This window comes from Strongylocentrotus purpuratus, unplaced genomic scaffold (genome assembly GCF_000002235.5).
Source record: "Strongylocentrotus purpuratus isolate Spur 01 unplaced genomic scaffold, Spur_5.0 spur5_scaffold_15, whole genome shotgun sequence".
Taxonomy (NCBI): domain Eukaryota; kingdom Metazoa; phylum Echinodermata; class Echinoidea; order Camarodonta; family Strongylocentrotidae; genus Strongylocentrotus; species Strongylocentrotus purpuratus.
Window position 1 is genome coordinate 2185127 of NW_022145600.1, and position 21006 is coordinate 2206132.

Consider the following 21006-nt stretch of genomic DNA (forward strand, 5'->3'; position numbering starts at 1 on the left):
TTGGTCCCGACTCCCAAGGTATAATATAGAAGTTTGATATTATTTCGTTGTGAAATCATGTGATGCAAATAACTTCCTTTAGAAAAATGGATCGAGGCCTATTCCTCAAAATAATACTGTCATCAAGGAGAGTTAGTTAGGTAGTTAAAAGTAGATGAAGTAATAACCAATAATTCGTCCTTGTTTTCACGAAGTGACGGTAGTGAGGAAAATCGTAACGCAAAGTGAATGCAATTTTTTTTCACTACCGTCACTTCGTGAAAACAGCGACGAATTTATTCATACCATAGGCTATCCAAGTTGTATGTATTTTTCAAGTATGTGAACAAATTAAATAGACTCGGTGAGTGTTTAACAAAGGCCCTGAATTCAAACAGTCCATCTTTCATTCTTGAGTTATGAACACAAAAAGCAACATAACATTTATAAGGGGTGTGAATTATAATATTGTTAACTGTAGATAATAGACAATAGATAGATAGGCCTATACGGAGCGAGAGGTAGAAATAATAAATGGAAATATATAAAATCATATCATATAGATGTATATGGAGAGAGTGATAAACGCAACTAATAGAAACATAGATATTATATAATTATGCTTAGATAGGTGGAGCGAGAGAGAGAGAGAGAGAGAGAGAGAGCGAGAGAGAGAGAGAGGGAGAGAGAGAGAGAGGGAGAGAGAGGGGAGAGAGAGAGATAGAGAGAGAGAGAGAGAGAGAGAGAGAGAGAGAGTGTGTGTGTGTGTGTGAAAGAGGGAGAGAGAGATCGGTCAACACCATACACCTCTTCCAACGGAAGTACTGATAATTTGTTTTGGTCAAATACATGTAAATCCAGGACTACCAATATTATTGTATCTATTTCGCGGACTCAGCTGTTCGATCAGAGCTGCAACCAAACTCATTTGGCGAAGAAGGACCTCCGACTAAAAACTAACAAAACAAAAACAAACGGACACAATAACAAGCCAAATGAAATCACTCACCAATCAAAATAGTGCAACGTTGTTCTCCGGAAAATTTCCCCAATGTCATTTCCATCATAGTTTGTGAAGGATCCTGTTATTAGTAGGAGATGTTTCCTATCAGGATGATAAAAGATACTTATCAAGGAGATTCGATTCCATTACCCATTTCTGGTGCTCTTCAAAGATAACAAGACATTTAATATAATAATAAGTTATGATTATGTTGCCTTATTCTCGAGATCTGGGGGATTAAAAAAGAATCCTCAGAGTGAATAGTAAATGGTAGATTTCAATGATACGAAAATATTATGATCCGACAATTTTTATTTTGCTCGAGTCACGTTATATTTCACTAAGCCCAAGGCTGAGATTTAATTGGAACGATTATTTGGGCGGGAGTGGCCTTGACTGGAATTAAAAAGCTGAGCTATACTTCCCTGTAATCCGAGGCATCCCTACAATAATTATAAACTACATTATAAAGCAAAGCAAAACAAGTAATGTAAACAGTAACGAAATACATTTATAACCAGTAATACATGTAGTAAGATCGCATGGGCCTGCAAATGCCGGGGTAGGGGAACTCTGGGGGAGAGGAGTATCTCTGCTCCCCATGTGAAGGATACTTTATTTTCATGGGTTTATTGGTGTTATCATCCTATTGAAGAGGGTCATGTCATTGCCGAGTCGAATTCATAAAGAATTATGGGCCTATAGTCGAATAGTAAGTCTCTCGGATAAATTCTAAAGAAATAGGGGGGCAGTAGTTTCTTCTCTTGTCATATCAGTAGCAAAACATGTGCAACTAGGAAAAACAAAAATTGTAAGGACTATAAAACGCTGAGGCCTCCCTCGCATGACTGGAGCAAATACCTCGACTCGAAAGCCTTGACCGTCAATATTATCTGAACTTGACTTGCGGTTGATCTACCCTTCGAGCTCGAGTTAATATGTGAGTCATTATTGTGCTTGCTACTCACAAAAATAATATACCACTTCGTCTTTGAAAATTGAACGGTGCAATTTCCCAAACAGGGCACCCGCTTCTATTTTCTTATATTTTTTTCACTTTGAAATGACAAATTTTATACTAACTAACCCCTCCTCCTCCTCCTCCTCCTCCTCCTCCTCCTCCTCCTCCTCCTACTTTTCCTCCTCCTCCTCCTCCTTCCCCTCCTCCTCCTCCTCCTCCTCCTCCTCCTTCCCCTCCTCCTCCTCCTCCTCCTCCTCTTTCTCCTCCTCCTCTTTCTCCTTCTCCTCCTTCTCCTCCTCCTACTCCTCCTCCTCCTCCTCCTCCTCCTCCTTCTCCTCCTTCTCCTCCTCCTCCTACTCCTCCTCCTCCTCCTCCTCCTCCTCCTCCTCCTCCTCCTCCTCCTCCTTCTCCTTCTCCTCCTCCTCCTCCTCCTCTTTCTCCTTCTCCTCCTCCTCCTTCTCCTCCTCCTCCTCCTCCTTCTCCTTCTCCTCCTCCTCCTACTCCTCCTCCTCCTCCTCCTCTTTCTCCTTCTCCTCCTCCTCCTCCTCATTCTCCTCCTCCTCCTCCTCCGCATCTCTACCAATCTGTTGTTTAAGCTCTATGTCTGAATAGACTAGAGCAATACACATCATGCAACACAAACATTGCCAAGTCAAATGCATCATCTCTGAACCTGAAAATAATTCATCGTGATGTTTGGTTTAATGTCTCATAAGTTGACAATAATTCATAGTGATAAATGGCTTGATGTATGAGAGTGCATCCCACTGTTTACAAGGTCAAACGCGATGCATGTATGTACCTCTGATTGTTTGTACAGTACATCTGTTTATCTATGAAAGAACATAAAGTAGAAAGGAACTAGTTCGTAACAGTGCCTGAGAGAGAAAAGGAAAACTTATACAAATCTGAAAGGCTTACGTGCCGAGTTGCTAGGACCACGAAAAGCGCGAGATACAAGTCAGTGATGCATCGACTGTGTTTTTGGTTTCAATTATACTATGACCTTCTTTTTTCTTCTTCACTTTATCTTCTGATTTCGTCCACCAAAACAGGTAAAAAAAATACCATAAAACATACTTCAATATGTTTTACTAAATAAATCGTATATGATTATTGCCTGGAAAAAGTTATTCCCACCAGTTTATACGCAGTATATCCGCATTTTTTCCCCACATGACAACACTTTTATGATCAAGATGATACTTGACACTATTTTATAATTTGAATATATTTTTTATATTGTAAGACGGAGATTCTTAAACGAGGAAAAATTGTTCTGACTTATAATTATGTTCTCTCTGAATTTCGCGATAGTTTTTTCGATAAATTTAAAAATATTTAAAAATATGTAGTTTTAAACAAGTCTGTCGATCAACATCAATTCAATTATCTTGCACGGTTTATGATATTGAGCATTCCTTTGTCCAATTATGGTTTGTTTTATGACTTTATTTTTTTCGTTGGGGAAACGACTTCCAGAAATGAAATGACTAAAAAATTGCGACAAGAAAAACAACTGAACAAGCAAAACAACCCCATCACCACCACCACTAACAACAAAGTCATTATGTACCGGATATCTTCATGACAGAATTGCTTTATGTTAAACCTTTTGGTGTCTAGAACCTGCATGTGATCTTTTTAAAGTTGCGATTAATTTAATATTTTTGCGGTGTTTCATGTTAATCATTTCATACGTAGACGGGGTTTTGATTTTGGTTACGCTTAATAAGACGAAATTTATTTATGAAGCAACACAAAGATGTAACCAAATCGTAAATAGGATTGGTTTCGGTGCTGGAAGAATAATATTCTAGGGACGGAACTCAGTGAGGGGCCTAATAAATGAGTTCTCGTTGCGGTCTTAGGTCCTATACCGATACGAGCTGCTTGGTAGGGGTCCGGTTAAGTTGAAGACATTTTTTCATTAACATTGAAATATAATAAACGAAAACAGCTTTGAATAAAGAATATGAAAGGAGATGAAGCACGAGATGAATGAAGATAAAGGGGGAAAAGGTTTGGATGGAGAAAACAAAGGTTCAGAGAAGTAGAAAGCAAGTGAGGAAGAGAGAGAGGGAGAGAGAGAGAGAGAGAGAGAGAGAGGGAGAGAGAGGTTGGAGGAAGTGGGAAAGAGAGAGAGAGAAAAAAAAGAGAGATATATAAACAAATACAAAAAGAGAGGGGAAGGAGAGAGAGATGAGGAGGGAGAGCGAGACGAGAGAGACAGGGAGGGGGAGAGGGAGGGGAGGGAGCGGAGATGTGGAGTGATGAGAAGTGAAATGACAAAGAGATAAACAAGATGGCGGAGGTGAAATGAGACGAGAGGGAGAGTAGTAAGAATGAAACTAATGAAGCAAATAGTTTCGTGAGCATAGAAATTTACTGCACAATAACAGTTCAAAGTATTCACCGACTTTGATTTAGATTTTCCCTTTTGTTGCTCGTTTCCATCTCATTCCATGCTCTTTTTCACTCGGGAGTCGCATTAACCTACTTTTGTAATCATGATACATTTTTTGGTTACGACCCCGCCCATTCTTTTGGCTCCGTTGGAGGCCCTTCTCTCTAGAACAAAGTCAACTTTCTATCAAATAGTTTTTATCCTGCCTTTAGGCACCACAAACATGGCATCAACAAAAGATAATGTGTCGTATCCCATTGAGCATTAGCAGTATGATATGAATCATAGATGCATGCTGTGATGCGGCTTGGATCACGATACAAAAGTGCAAGCCTCTGGCCTAGATCACACTCGTCGAGGAGGTGTTAGATGTCTGATGAACTCGAATACTACTTTCATATTTACCGTTGAATTTTTGGGCTTTGCAAAGGAGGACGAAGGATAAGGAGGTAGGAGAGGAGAAGGAGAAAGAGGAGGAGAAGGGTCGAGGAGGAGGAGAAGAGAAAGAAGAAGAAGACGACAAAGAAGAAAAGAAAAACAGATTAAAAAAATTAACAAGCAAGCAAACAAACAAGCACACACTGGAAATATAACCTCTGGTTGCAGATATGATTCGAATAGTAATTATTTTCGCATGTTTTTTGTTCCCCGCTTCGCATGCTCTGCAGGTGTAGCCCACATATTTCAGTACTTATCGAATAATTTAAAGAAGACCCTGTAATAGTGTCGACTGAAAACAAATTCTAAAAATGAAAGGGCACAACTGTCAAGGCATATGATAATATACATGGATGACACAGCAGTATACTGTTTTATATCTGGTATTGTCATTGGTCTAGAATCTGTCAATGCTTATATAGATGGTCAACGAGTGGAGGGGGCGGTTGCATGAGGGGAGGGGGGGGGGGGGGTAGACGAACGGAAAATAAATTACAAGTACACAGCTGTACGCTTCGCCTGTCAAAGTCAAGTTGAGGCATTTACTCCCTCACATTCTCTGATGACTGTCTCTTCCTTTCTCTCTCTCTCTCTGTTTGACCCTTGCCACATTTCTCTTTTTCTTTTAGTTCTCCTCCCCTCTCTCTACGGTGCCCTCTCTCTCTCTCTCTCTCTCTCTCTCTCTCTCTCTCTCTCTCTCTCTCTCTCTCTCTCTCCGTCTCTCTTTCTCTACCTTTCTGCCACTAATTATGATTTTCCTCATATGTTACTAATTTGTTGTCTCTTCCTGTCTCCCTTGTCTATCTCTACTGTTTGCTCTCTAAGCCTCTCTTCTCAAATCGTCTCCATCTTCTATTCCTACATAGCACTGTTTCTTTTCGTCTCTTCTTTTTTTTAGTCCCTCGCGCTCCCCCCCCCCCCCCCCCACCTTCTCCCCTTGTCCCCCTCTCCTCTCTCTCTCTTTCTCTTTCTCTATCACTGCTTCCTGGTTGTTTCCCCGTCCTCCACATCTCTCCTCAGCTAGCTCTCACTCCGATGGATGTTCATCGACATGCTCAAAATAATTGGCTCTCTTCACTCGCAGCTATGTCTCTCACTCTCTCTGGATCGCTCTGCTCCCAACAGTCAGAGCATTTATAGGGAAGTCGCCCCAGACCAGAGGAATAATATATGTAGGCCGTGTTTATATTCATTTTCAGCAAACGTCAACAAAAGCCCACCTGCTGTTGGCAACATTTCAAATCATCGAATTGACATCTCCGCCCCATCCTAGATCTGTGGAATCCATCCTGATCATCATTTCGGAATAAACTGGAATACGCGTTTCGACGATGTATTTTTTTGTTCGCAAACTCCTCCTATCTTCAGAAGCATTTTGTCACCTGGAATGCCTAGCTATACTAGATGAGTAACCCGGACGACATAGTACTCTTCACAGATACAAACTCGTGTTAAACTGAGTTATCTTTAAATGCATTGTTTCAATTAGATACCATAACCATGGAATTGAACGCTGAACTAATTTTGACATTGTTTTCAGGAGTATTCTTCTTGAATCATGTGCTGTCGTGTGACGATGTTTGCTCAACGGAAGGACATAATTATAGCCCAATGGGAGATGTTCCGGAGAGGATGGAATTATTTCAGTATCATCCTGTTAAAGTGAGTATAAATTATCTCGTCATGTTAATAAAATCAAGCGCTTTGGTATAGATTTATCATTATGTATGAAATGGATACAATTTATACTTGTATATTGTTGTTTTTTTCATCCTAACAGTCTCATATTATGTGTGTGTATAATTAAACCTGTCAGTCTCTCTCTTTTCATCTGTACGAACGTAATGTAATTTCTATATACTTTATTTCTGATTAATCTCTATCTCGCTCAAGCCCAAGCTCTCTCTCTCTCTCTCTCTCTCTATCTCTCGCTCTCCCTCCCTCTCTCTCTCTCTCTCTTCTCAATATATCCCTCTCCCCACACCTCTCTCTCTATCTTCTCCTCTCCCTCCTCGCCTCGAACTTTCTACATCTCTCTCCTCTCTCTCTCTCTCTCTAAATATATACGGAGCTATGCAGACATAGAAACATCTGTACATAATCTATATACATGTATATTTAAAGTTGGCCAATGTACATCCTGTACTATTCCTGTATACTAATCGTGTACTAATTTTCATGTCTGTCTGTCTGTCCGTCTTGGTAAAAGTATGTACAATAAACAACAAAATTATTCATACCGTTACCAAGTTTTGTATGTGAAAAATTGATTTGTGCCGATTTATGTTTTTTGATAATGTGATATATCAAAGCTTATCTATTGTATCTATCCCTTTATTTATATATCAATCATTTTCCTGGCCTTATCCATGTCTGCGATATGATAGTTGCTAAATCATATTGTCTGTCGAAGTAGATGGCAAGGTAGCTTCTGTTCACCTCTCTTCCTTGAATCATCTTTCCCCTGCAAGGCATCATCCCTTGTATTTAACCCTCCAACCTAATGTCCTTGTTGTCTGATGATTCCAATCATCTTCGTTATGATATAAGAGCTTAATTCCAGAAGGAGCTAAATCCACTTTTGATGAAAATTGAGTTATCGATTTAAGAACATTGCCCATTTAAGTACCCGTCTTTCAACACAATTATGTACCTACATTTTGGTAGCAATTATGAAAAAATGCACCTTCTAATATCACTTTTCCATAGACGCTTGTATACACAATCTGGTAAACAATCTTTTTCTCTGAAGCTTCAAAAATGGATTTAGTTCCTTTTGGAATTATACTCTCTTATCAGTGGCACTGTCCTCATGTAACACACGGTGTAGTTCAAAGGTCACCCTCAGCTGTGACAACATTATCAATGAACATGGAATACCAACCGATCTTGCCATTCATCAAGGTGTATTTTTGCCTTTTTGTAAATTTGGATGTGTATGAAATTGTATATCACATTGTATTTTTCTCAGTATTTTCTGTGTATGATGTAAGTATAATGTAATTTAGCCCTTGAGCTGCGATCTTGCTTTATAAGATACCTGCCCCCTTAATAAATCTGTCATGATTATGATTTTGTTTGCAGAAAATGTTCACAAAAACAAAACATAAATATCAACTGTGTTAAGATTTTTTTTGAAAGGAGCTACGAAATAATATATAATTACAATTGTTATCCGTATAAAATGGCGTATCCACCACAGGGTTCAACCCCCATATAATTATGAAGGCCTATAAAAAAATGTCGCCCCCTCATTATCAGTACGCCACTGAGCACGGCATTATCGGCTTGGTAAACATTTAGAAGCCGACAGTGTTTATAATAATTGTGAGTGACTGTAAGTTAAAGAGAGATCTATCCGATGTATTATTGTCGCTGACAGATATATATGCATTCCACGATCACTGTATTGCTAAATGAAGCAGTATGAAAGTTAATAACACCCCAATTACTCGAAGTAAGTCACACAGTATGTGCTGTTGTGGATTTGCAGTTGATGTCATTTTTTTAAATCTTTGAATTAGGAACTCGACAATACTCAAAAAGAAGCCGTAAGAATATAGATAGGCCTATATGGTGATATCCAATCCGTATTTTCTATAAAGTTCTAAATAATAATGCATTTTTATTTAATAGAAAGGTGAAAGTAATTTTGACGAAGAGCGAATCTAAAGTAACAAGTAACAAACATCTTTAATATGGAGTCATAACAAAACCCATTGTATATTATCTTTCTTTGACTGTTAGATTGGTCATGTGCGATTCGTAGAGGTTGAGCCGGGCAGATACGTGCAGATGAAAACACTCGCAATGCATCCACCCATATTTGGTGAGTACTGTCACAACGCTTATTTGGTTTGATTTGATTTGATTTGATTTGATTTGATTTGATTTGATTTGATATGATTCGCCAAATGAAAATATATCTACATTGGGAAATAAATATCCAGTGAAATACACTTTCTTTTGTTTACAGAATAACCCATCAAAAGGATTATCACTTTCTATGATGAAACTTCTACGCGTAAATTTGAAGAAAATAAAGTCTTCTGGCCAAATCATATTTAGTTATACCACTATACCAGGAATATTACACTCATTATTGAATAACACAAACAGTGCTATATATGCAAACTTTTAATTTTTACTCAACATAATTGAACCGCATCTGATCTACTACTATTTGGTTTTCTTTGATCTACTTTGGAAAACTTGTTGTAAAGCTTAGGCGTTAGCATGACCCACTTCATTCTCCTTAGCAAGTTCAATCGGAAATGGGTCTAAGCTTCGTCCAACCCTGACCTCTGTTAAAATATAGACATTCCTTAATCTTCTAGAATATTAGAAAAGGTACATGCAAACATAACATGCTCAGGTGACAATTGCTCTGCGGCTAATAAGTAATATCCTAAATAATAATAATAATAATAATAATAATATTCCGCTTTTATATAGCGCCCAATACATCGATAAAACAATGTGTCTAAGCGATATTATTACCCCGGTCACGATCGGATTCAGGCTTAACCGCACACAATGCATGTACATTCTCCACTCCCTGGGGAGCATTCAACCGAATTCTTGACTTCAGGCCATGACCGTACGCTGTACATAACGTTAATCCCAACCTTAAACCCTTACCTTGAACCAAATTGCTCTACTTTGATCGTTACCATGACTCTAAATAAAGCCCGGAGCATTTATCCCCAGATCATCATAATATCACGGAGAGCTGCAAACCAATGTTATCCTTTGATATTAAGCTTTATACCCGTTTCTATTTGGAATATAGACTTCATTTTTCCCAAAAATTTGAGTCAATTTCGACTTTGTAATTTTGGTCATACCAAACGTCACAGTAAATATAAATTCATATAGTAACCTTTATTTTTTCCGTCACAATATAGTCGGATGATCAACACTTAACTTTGTATTTAATGGACATGAATGGAATGTATTCCGTAGTGATTACAATTGAACTTTCAAACTTGAAAGGTCGTCAATCCGCTCAGAACAGGTGTAAGCTTGAGCTCTGGTATGGAATCAAATCTCAAGTGAGAATAGCTCGAGAATGCACTATGAATATGATTGTATTTTTATCGTGCAGTATTAAAAGCAGGTCATTTAAATTAACCTGCAAACAATGTCATTAAACTTATATTAACTTACCCCCACCCAATTTCAGATGCCGTATGCCTAAGAAGCAGAAAAAAGAACGGAAATAAAAAAATCCAAACCATCTGCATATGCGAGTATGGGACTACTGATGAGCGACATACAATATTTTGTCATTATTTAGTAATTCAAACGTGTTTTTTTTCCTTAATATATTTTGGTAGGGAAATACGACGTATATGTATTTGGCCTTCTAGTGGACATTTGTTAGAATTTAACTTTTCGTCCTAATTCGAACTCGATCATGCCCACATGGTGTTACCTCGGTTCGAGTAAGGGAATATTGAGGGTGATATGTAATGATATTATTTGCTACGGTGTGACAATAATATCAGCTTGGTGTTGATGGAAGAATAAAGGTATAAACTTGATAATGATGTATATTCTGACCCCACCCAAAGTAATAAATGAATTAAATAAACAATAAAACAAACTAATTAAACAACAGTGGTGAAATAACCAACACATGTTTTTCTGTTATTAAATTGAAATATAAGTCACCTGCAATTTTTGGCAGTTTGATTTCTTTGTTCAGCTACAAAAAAAATGCAAATTACAACATAATTATAACAAAAATTGTAAGTATTTGAAGATACAGACTCGGGAGTGGGAATGGTGAAATAGAAAGGGAGATCTCATGAGACGAGAACAATATAGTGCGTGGGAGAGATGCAGCAGAATAGAAGAGAACGAAAATTACCACGAAATGCAAAACAAATACAAAATTAATCATTATTTAAAAAAATTAAGAAAAAACGAGTGATAAACTAATAAACTATACAACAAGGAGAAATAATAAAGACGAATAGAAAGAGAGACAGAGAGAAGGAGAGATAGAAAAGGAGAGCTGGAGGGAGAGTGAGAAAGAGAGAGAGGGAGAGAGGGAGAGAGGGAAAGAGAAAGAGAGAGAGAGAGGGGCGGGGAGGAGCGCAGGCAAGGGGACAAGAATTCGACTTAGAAATGACAGCGAAGAGTATACATTATTCGATAAAGTGGTATGAATTAACCCTGATTATATAGAACCGAAAGTATTCAAAATGGAAACTGGAGAATGTCAATTCTCGACCTAAAAAACATGTTTTTCCTCAGCCTGTCTATTTGATTTGACCACTTAAGTATAACAAGCCATAACAGTGAGAGAGGGGTATCTGACAGATTGACTACAATAGTACACACTTCTTCCATGGAAGTATATGATGCGAACACTTTACATTGTCAAGTTCATTTCCAGCCCCGATTATAGTTGGCATCTGTAGTCAAAATAGTTCATCTTGAATCAATCAAGATTTAGATAGGAACTATAAATTCAGCAATCTTCTATGTTCGGTCTTTTGAATCGAATGACCTTTATTTAGACAATGCCAAGTAAATGTACATGATGTACGTTTCATGTTAAATATCTTATGACTATTTTTGAGACATGCAATACTATAGCTTGATGTCTGTCTCGTGAACCCTGAACTGCCCAAGGCTTAGAGTGTAATCCCAGATCACCTCTACCTTGCTGTTCCTAAAAAATATGTACTGTTTTTATAACACGATTGCACAGACTTTCGAGAAATCAACTGACAGAAAGGCAATTCTGATATACTCATGCATATCCCGAAGAAATATTATTCGGATTGCGTAATACGTCATTGGTATTAGAAGGTGACGCAAGATGCTATCTACATTGCCCGAGGTTGATTTCCCGAAAGTCTTTGCTGCCGTTTGGACTGGATTCACAGTCTTATCTATTGTTTTTGGTTTGTTTTGCTCCGTATATTGTTTTACTTTTTCTGCTATTAACCCAAGGGGAATGTAAATATCAGTTATGATTTTCATACTGTTTCTTTTCAGAAATACCAAACTTTTTAACTCACGGAGAATGTAACTACATTAAAAGAGTAGCTTCGGAGAGCGGACTTGAAACCAGTAAAACTGCCTTTAAGGGCTCTCTATCAAACAATGATGGGCACTCGTTGATGTCACACGCTCATGTACACGGCTACAATGAGACATTTTGGAAGGAACAGATAGCACCTTGCGATACCGACAATGATTTCCTGCTCGATCAGGACGAGGCTTTACGATGTCTTCCTGATCTCCGTCGGCAGAACGTGACAGCCGCCATGTTGGATTTAATGATGGGGGATCTAGAGCTCGACTACGATTCGGACGCTCGGTTCGACGCGAAGGAAATGTGGCATATATCGGAGGTGCCGGGAGTTGCCGAGGATATCCGACAATGGTTGGATAGATGGAGGAGAGAAGGGGAGGAAGGGAGGATGGTGAAGAAATGGAAAGGGAGGACGAGAGTCAGTGATCAAACTTGGATAAGCTCAAATACCGTCAATGGACATCCTCTACAAAAGATTCAAAACAGGTATACTTAATAATTATAACCAATGGTTTACTGCGAATCATTGGATCATCGCGTCCGTTCGGGTGGTACCGTTACACGACCTTTCGTGAATCGAACACAGAAGATGACGCGATCTTTCGTAGATTTGCCGTATAGTTTTCACAAAGTGTCGGGTAATTTGGACCAGATCATGTGTAGATATAAAAGGGGTTTATTTCACAGACGTTACCCCCGACATTTCGTGAATAAAAGGGCAAGTTTTCACAAAAGGTCGGGTAACGCGACCACCCGACCCGACGTGATGACCAGATGATTCGAAGTAAGCCATGACCAATCATGTTAATAGTCAAGTATGTATATATTTTTTAAAATATATAACCACATGAATATGTCATGATCTCGAAGAATTTCAAGAAATGGACAATACGGTTATTTCAAAACACTATTGTTTGGTAGATTAAAATCATATCTTGCCAACAGAAATCGTCTTTTGATTTTGTAAAACGTTGTTTTCCTGTACATCTATTTCAATAGAAGTTGTCCAAAGATATGAATATTTCCTTAGGTTTTTTTAGTTGTTGTTGTTGTTGTTGTTGTTGTTGTTTGTTGTTTTGTTTGTTTGTTTTGTTTGTTGTTGTTTTTTTTTTGGGGGGGGGTCTTTTTTTGTTTGTTTTTGCTTTGTGATGTGTTTTCTGTATACAAAAATGCTAGCACAAACAGCTACCGTTGAAGACAAGTCATGAGTATATTTTATGTATATTAATCATGTTAATGTGAAACATTGTAAAAATAATTATACTTACGAAAATTTCATCCTATTTCTAGCACGTTTTTAATGTTTTTACTCTGCATTCACTTTTTTCCTCAAACCCTCTTTATCTTTTTCCTTTTCGTCCGCTCTCTCCTTCTTCCTCTGTCTGTCTCTCCACCCCCTCCTACCCCTCCTACCCCACTCTCTCTCTCTCTCTCTCTCTCTCTCTCTCTCTCTCTCTCTCTCTCTCTCTCTCTGTCATACTCCCCTTACTACAACCCTCTCGCTCCTCTCTGCCTCTCTTTCTGTATTTTTACTCTCTCCGATTTTTTTCTGTCGTGGCCCTCTTTCCCTCTTTTTTCATACGACGATGTTCAGGATCATAGCACTTACAAGACTTTCTCCAGAAATTGTGCAGACGAGTGAATCGATGCAAGTTAGTGTCACATAAGTATCCATTATGCCGCCCACACAGTAATACACATTTATTTGAGAAGAATCAGAAGATAGTAAAGTACATATCACCGATATAACCGGTCCGTATTCTGATTAATTCAATTCAACCCGACCCTGTGTCTAGAAATCACGTTTAAAGAGGAGGTCCACCCTGATAAATGAGAGAAACATGTTAGTGAAAGCAAAATCCGATTAAAAATAAGAAAATTATGCATTTTTGAAGTTGTCATCAGCGAAACACAAATTGGTATTACACTGTTACTTATCATGCGTGCTCCTCACAAATTTGCTCTGTACAGAAAATTTGATAAACTTTAATTTTCTTAGTTATTAATGTCGGAGTAGATTTGTTTCATACAGGGGTTGTATACAAATATATTAGCAATAATTATATTTAGGGTGCAAGTGTGATTGAATTTTTTTTAAAGGAAAAATATATAATATTGAGAAATAAGGTATATGAATATAGGGGAAATGGGAGGGAAGCTCGCAAAACACGTCACAGGGTTACCAATGTGTGCTTGATTGATTGCAACTTTAAACAAATAATTACTGATTTTTTAATTGGTTGATGCTCAAATTTTCACCGACCCGTTTGTCGCATTTTCTGCTTCTACCAAAACCAACTTTAAATCAGGGTGTACTTCCCCTTTAACATAAGAAATTCTTAGTATCCGATTTGGAAAAAGAAGCTCAAGCCCAGCGTCGGGTTTAAGATTCAGTCGAATACGGGCCAGTTGATTGCTTGTCGCTATCGCTACCTATTATTGTTAACTCTTTTGAAATTATAGCATGAATTTCCATGCTTATATAATATATTGGCGAGTCAGAAAGCTACTAATTATTAGCCGACTTAATTGCCAATTAATCAACATCTTTCTTTTCTTTATATTTTCTACGTTTTCGGCATATCTACACGTTCCCATATTCATATATGCGTTATTCCTACATAAATATACTTGTATGCTTTAAATCAAAGTATGTTTGTGATTCAAAATTTGTTATTTTCATCATAATTGACACAGTTTCAATTATGATGAAAACAACAAATTGTTAGTCTAATTAGCATGGGGATCGATTGGGGAAGGGGTGGGTGTCCCAATATTCTTTAAGTGACCTATACTGTGACAGGAATCACATCATCTGATCATATTCGGGTACCGTTTGTTGACCGTAATTATGACGTCGTTACTTTAATAGCGTGTTGGACCTTTTGCACCTTGTATCATTTTGTTCCATTATACTTTTGCTAAATAGAATAACCACACCCAGTCATTATCATTATTACTCGGTTCCTTTCGGCTCACAGCCATAGCGATTCTGATTTTGTTGTGAAGGACAATGCTCCATTTCCTACCTAAAGTTTACATTGGAATCAGTTCGAGCTACAAGAAATTTTGAAGGAAAATCAAAATAATGTAATTCTCAGCCGGAACAAAGAAAGGAAGAAAATATTCCCCAGTCTAGAATTCGGCTGAAATTGGTTTGATGAAATGTCAGGAATGCGACAGGCCTTTGGTGCGATGTCGCATTTGTTTTTTTAGAAGAAGAAAATCAAGCTGTTCGTAATAAAACAACATAAAAAATACAATATTAGTATCTCGGAATTTATTTTCCCCCAAATCTACCCGTCGAGTGCGGTTACAATCAGATTCATTTCATTCACTGAATGGTCTTCATGCCTTGTTCAATTTGAAACGTCAAAATGAAATCGAAAATATTTTCACAAGAAAGATGGATGATAAAGGCCTGCACTATGTAACCTATCACGTCATAGAAATGGAGAAGAAGAGATATAGTTCATTCTTTGTTTATTTTCAAAAGGGAGTAGTCGGGGAAATCCGAGGCTTGAAATAATTATCAAGGGTCAGATGTATCAACTGGAATTTGAACCGTACGCGCGGTTTCAAAAGAACCTGTTAAATACTCGGTGTTTATCCATAAATCAGATTGAAAAAAAGAAAGTATTATTGAAATGTCCAATACATGCCAAAAGGGTGTTTTTTGCGTGGGAGGCTATTTTTGGTATAAGTCCTTTAGAGAAATATCAAGAGTAATGAACAAATCTCGGGCGTATTCAACTCTTAAGGCAGTGATCCTACAGCCAAACTTCCACTATACGATCCAACTACGATCTGATTTTAGAAGAAATTGCAATAGAACTTTGATACGAACATTCAATCACGTAATATCTTAATGACCGAACATCTTAATAGTTATATATTTAAGAAAATGTAAATTTCAAGAGATTTGATGCTTTCTTAAATCCACCTGGAAGTCTGTCTGGAAGAGTTCAGTGCATTTCAATTCCGGTTGTTAGTATTCTTACCATTATCTAGAAGCTAAATCAGGAAGATGGTGTTTTATTATATTTCCTATCTAATACAATGGCAATTTCTTCGAAGATCAGATCACATGACGATCGTGTAGTGTGCGGTGGGCTTAACATGACCACTTCTAAGTGAGTCACATCCAGTCCTATGCATTACGATAGTATTAAGATGTATATAAGTATTTATTCAGAGTTGCCCTATTCAAAACTCGATAAAATCTGTATAATATTGGCTTAACTCCAACACCCCTCCTCTTTCAGGTAGTGCGGTACCGCCCAGGAGGGCATTACCACGCCCACTTCGACAGTAGTGAGGTGACGTCAGACTTGGAGTGCAGACATACAGCTATTACTTTCAACCAATCAGAGGAGACCCCCTTCCATGAAGAACGTTGTCGATATTGCAGGTTTGTCTGGGCGCGGGGTGAGACAATCCCCTTCCTCGATCCAACTCAACTCGATTAATGAATGTAGGCCAAGAGCATTAGTTTAACATGAGCATTGCTCATAACAAGCTGAATTTTCAGGATAGGTCCAGGAATATGTCTAGAATAACATACTAAAAGTCCTCATAATTCCTCCATGAGCGTTTTGCGCAATCCAAGATGGCGTCCAAAATGGCCGCCATTTCCTGAATTTCTTATAACTTTGCAACTAGATAACCCAAATATAAAATTTTAATGTCTAAATATATACTTGTATGATATGAATTCATGAGGTAATGTGAATAGTTAGCACAGTGGTCTGGGAATCCATTCGAAAATAAATCAGTGCACAGTCAAATTGTTTTCTGTAAATAATTAAACTTCAATGACCAAACATTTTTATTTCATTCTATCAAAGCCAGGGTAATAATCTCCAAGTTTGGAAGCGCTTAGTGATTCTGATAAGCGCTATATAAAAACTGAGTATTATTATTATTAGTATTATTATTACAGCACTTATAAGATTATAAGATCAATAGCAAATGTGATACAGGCTGACCTAAGCATGAGTTTAAATTAGATTTCGCCTGCATTCTAGTAGCAGGAAAATCATGTCCAGTATGGAATTATTATCTCCATTACGACATACCGATGACAATAACGCTCGTCGAATCTTGAACAATCATATGCAGAACGTAATTTGTTTGACTGTTTGATGATTTGAAGAAGAGAGACGCTTAAAAAGTAATAATTTATTCGAAAACCTCTAGGTCGGGTACAATTCTGCCTCATGTCTTTATTTTTTTTAGCAATTTCATATCATTAAGATAACGTGGGAGAGTATTGATTTATTCATACAATTTGTTTTTTGTCATTTTTACAGGATGATAACAATACTGTACTATTTGAATGACGTAGACCAAGGAGGAGAGACGGCATTTCCTTTCGCCGACATGGATCCAGAATCACCAGAGGTACTTGTTCTTAGATTTTACTCACAATATTAATGCCCCTTTAAAGTGTTGGGAGCCCCTAAAACTTGATGGCAAATTTCCATTTAAACTGTTTGATGATGTGAACGAGAATGTCATTTAAGACACGTTTTTGCAAGGATTTTCAAAACAAAATTTAGGTTATCTGCATACAACAGAAAACCCAAATTATCAACAGTTGTCTTCAAACACATTTTCGCAGAAGTGTATCTTAAATGACACCCTCTTTCACATTATGATACAATTTAATCGAAATTTCTGGCGAATTTAAAAGTCTCAACACTTTAGAGGGGTTTTAAATGTAGCGGTACGAACTGACACGCCCGGAACGAAAACTGTTTAATTTTTGAAAATTATTAGTTAATCACTTAGAGGTATAAGGTCATATCATTAGGAAACGAAGCTAGCAAATACACATACTATCTTGATGAGGCTGAAATTTCATGCAGATAATTTCACACAAAGAACTTATAATTAACAAACATTACTAAGTATTGTGCATTTTGTGTCCCGGATGTTTCTTTCCGTGCCATTTCATTTCGCTAAGCTACCCGAGGTTGGGATGTCTATAAAGCAAACAAATCAGAACACAGACTTTGATAATTATGTAGTAAACGGTGTAAAAGAATCAAAGCGTACTGAAATTATATGCAAAATAATACAATAGTGTGTATGCGGTAATAACTGCAATAGGCATTTCTGTGTTCCGTTGATAATCATAATTACTGTATTCAATTCAATTCAATTCATTTCATTTATTTCAATCAAAAAAACACAATTTTTATGGAATAAATTCTAAACAGAAATATTATAGAAAATTTCGAAATTCCCTCTCGTATTTTGTTTGTATTTACAAACGCGCTTTTTTTTTCTCCATAACATAATTTTCGAATAAATTTGCTTTCCACCCTCCCCTTACCCCCTTTGACCTTTGAACTTCAGTATGAGAGGAAACTCCAGTATGACTACACTGACTTGACTGATCATTGCCATGATAGCAGTCTAGTTGTCAAGGCAGAGCGCGGAAAAGCAATCATGTGGTATAACCATAACCTAGATCCTGAAACGGGTAACTATAAACATCATCACCCTACTCAGAGGGGCAAGGGGCCTTCTGCCCCTTCCCTAACTTTTCTGTATCCACGGTATAGACTGGTCTTTAAAAATCACCTTCCAATTTGTATTGACAAATGGTCTAGTTTTGAGACTTCGTCGATATATTTGTAACTCATTATTTTTCTAGTTTTAGCATAATATTTATCAAAATTCATGTATCATTACGCAACCACGTCATATAAAAATGACTATCGTTATACACGAAATCGTTTGTTTACCAACTCGCTTCAAGAATACTAAGTATACCTAAGTATATTGAACATGTTGATGCTTTCGAAAAATCATCAAATAAGCCTATTATGATTATGATAACCGCATTAATCTTTGATTTAGGCCTTCAGCTATGAATACGTCCAGTGTCCAGTGTAGTGTATTTTTTTAAATGACCCCCCCCCCCCCCAAAAAAAAAAAAACCACACAATTATAACAACGATCGGAGAAAGGTCCATTTTATCTTTGCTCCATCACGACTACCAATTTCTCCTTCAATCAGAACCCATTTCAGTCCGCTATATATCTTCTAAAACTAGGTTGGCTAGGGACAAGTAGAGGTCACTCGCTGCACGGAGGTTGTGAAGTCATTCGCGGGGTCAAATGGATAGCCAACAACTGGATCTCGGTCGATGACGTCTACGCCAGGTAACTATGCCACGACAATGAACCCTTCAATGCACTTTTATCAAATACAAAATACCAAGCTTACTGATACTTTGAACATGTTATCCTTGTCTCAACATGATCAGGGGTCCTGGGGAATTATGACTGTTTCAATTCCGTGGGCAGGATTCAGGAAGGAAATAAAAACATAATAGGATCCATAATTCAAGAATTCCGAGGTTAGCGGGAAATGAAAAGCTTTCATTGCTGATAATGAGCTTACGTTATAGCATAAACAGATATTCGGATAATAATTCGAACTCGTGACACTGGATATATCTTTGCAAAAAGTTTGTATGACCTTATTGTTTGACTATGGTGACCATGGTAACCATCGATTGATTATTGACGTAATTTATGTAAATGACGTCTGGTTTTTTTGTTGTACCTGATCACTATCTCCCTCACTCTTTCTACCTGTCTGCCTTTTTCTTTTTCTCTCCATGTATCTTTTTCTCAATTACCTGTCTCCCTCCTCTCTCTCTCTCTCTCTCTCTCTCTGTCTCTCTCTCTCTCCCTGTCTCTCCCCCTCTCTCTCTCTCTCTCTCTCTCTCTCTCTTAATCTATTTCCCCGTGCCTTTAACATGTTTATTATTTTAATTCCAGACAGCAACGATACATGGACAAACTGAGACCATTTCTTCGTGCAACACCATCCCATTCAAACCTGAGGACACATAAAATAACGGAAACGACTCCAGATAGATCACAATCTGTTTCGAAGTTAGAGAAGAACACTAATATTTCATCATATAGTTCGAGAAAAGACGCGAACGACAAACAAGAGCCAGTAGAGCCTATATGTACTCCGCAAATGTATGACGAGACGTAGATAAGAGCTCATTATTTTTTCTTCTTTAGTAGTCACAATACAAAAAATTGTATTTTTTTGTTGTAATGGCAATGTCTCTACAACTCTTAACTGCTGCAATTTTCACTCACATACTATAATAACTGTCAAATTTGACATAACGATTCTGATTTGCTAATTGTCAGCCTTATTAACAATATGTAAATGAAACGATGATCTTGATTGGCCATTACCATTATGCATTATGCATGATTGATTGCGAACCGTTGTGTTACGGGGCATTGGTTTAGCTGGTCACAACTGTATCTAGTCTCTCGTGTTATACTTGCCCGACAAGGCTGCACTTTCCATAATGTAACCAAGTAGAACCGGGTGGCTAAAATACTGTTTTAATAACTCCTGGGGGTGTTTCACAAAGACTGAAATCGACTTTAAGTTGGACTTAACTATGGCAGGCCGTTCATGCCATTGTTTTGCTCTCACCATTGGTCTTTCAATTATGATATGAAGATAATATATATTTTCCCTCAATGATAAACTATCAAAAAATGTAAATTCTGTAGATTTGAGACCATGATTTGTACGTCCTTTGAGAGACCAATGCCAGTAAATGGTGAGAGAAAACAGTGGCATGAACGGCCTGCCATAATAAAGTCCAACTTAAAGTCGATTTTAGTCTTTGTGAAACACTCCCCTGGAGTCCTTGCACTTGGAGAGGGGGCATGAACCGCCATGACTACACCAGTATTCCTTCTTTATACCATGGTTTTTTTCTGTACAAGGTCAAAGTGATACCCCCTATACAACGGATATAATGTAATAATTGGCTGTTGGTGACGGTGTAACCAACCCCTTTGATATTTTTTCTCCGAATAACTTGATGAAATACATTTAGCTTCGAAAAAAATGTCGAATGGCTCAGGAAATTACTTGTGATAATTCTCTTGAAGAATACAAGATTCAAATCATGGTGTAGAATTCGATTAGAAAATTACCAATGAAATAAAATATTTATTTTTAAGCTTTGAAAAATCTCCAAAATGAATGCAATGCTTACGAGAAAGTAAAGGCATTTTAAACTTGTATTTTGGACAAACTCTTGATATTGTTACCTGTATGAAATATTCCGTATTTTTTATAAGCATACTCAAGTTTGTAA

The 21006-nt window shown here is 37.5% G+C and overlaps 1 protein-coding gene across 1 annotated transcript; it reads left to right on the top strand.

Moving 5' to 3' along the window:
• Nucleotides 1-5744: 5744 nt before the first annotated feature.
• LOC100890609 (transmembrane prolyl 4-hydroxylase) lies at nt 5745-20275 on the top strand. The gene is made up of 9 exons (XM_003729238.3): nt 5745-6450; nt 8536-8617; nt 11803-12328; nt 13437-13494; nt 16108-16253; nt 17155-17245; nt 18206-18332; nt 18910-19018; nt 19643-20275. The coding sequence occupies exons 1-9, from the start codon at nt 6289-6291 to the stop codon at nt 19866-19868; spliced, it is 1527 nt and encodes a 508-aa protein (XP_003729286.2). The 5' UTR covers nt 5745-6288; the 3' UTR covers nt 19869-20275.
• The last annotated feature ends 731 nt before the right edge of the window (nt 20276-21006 follow it).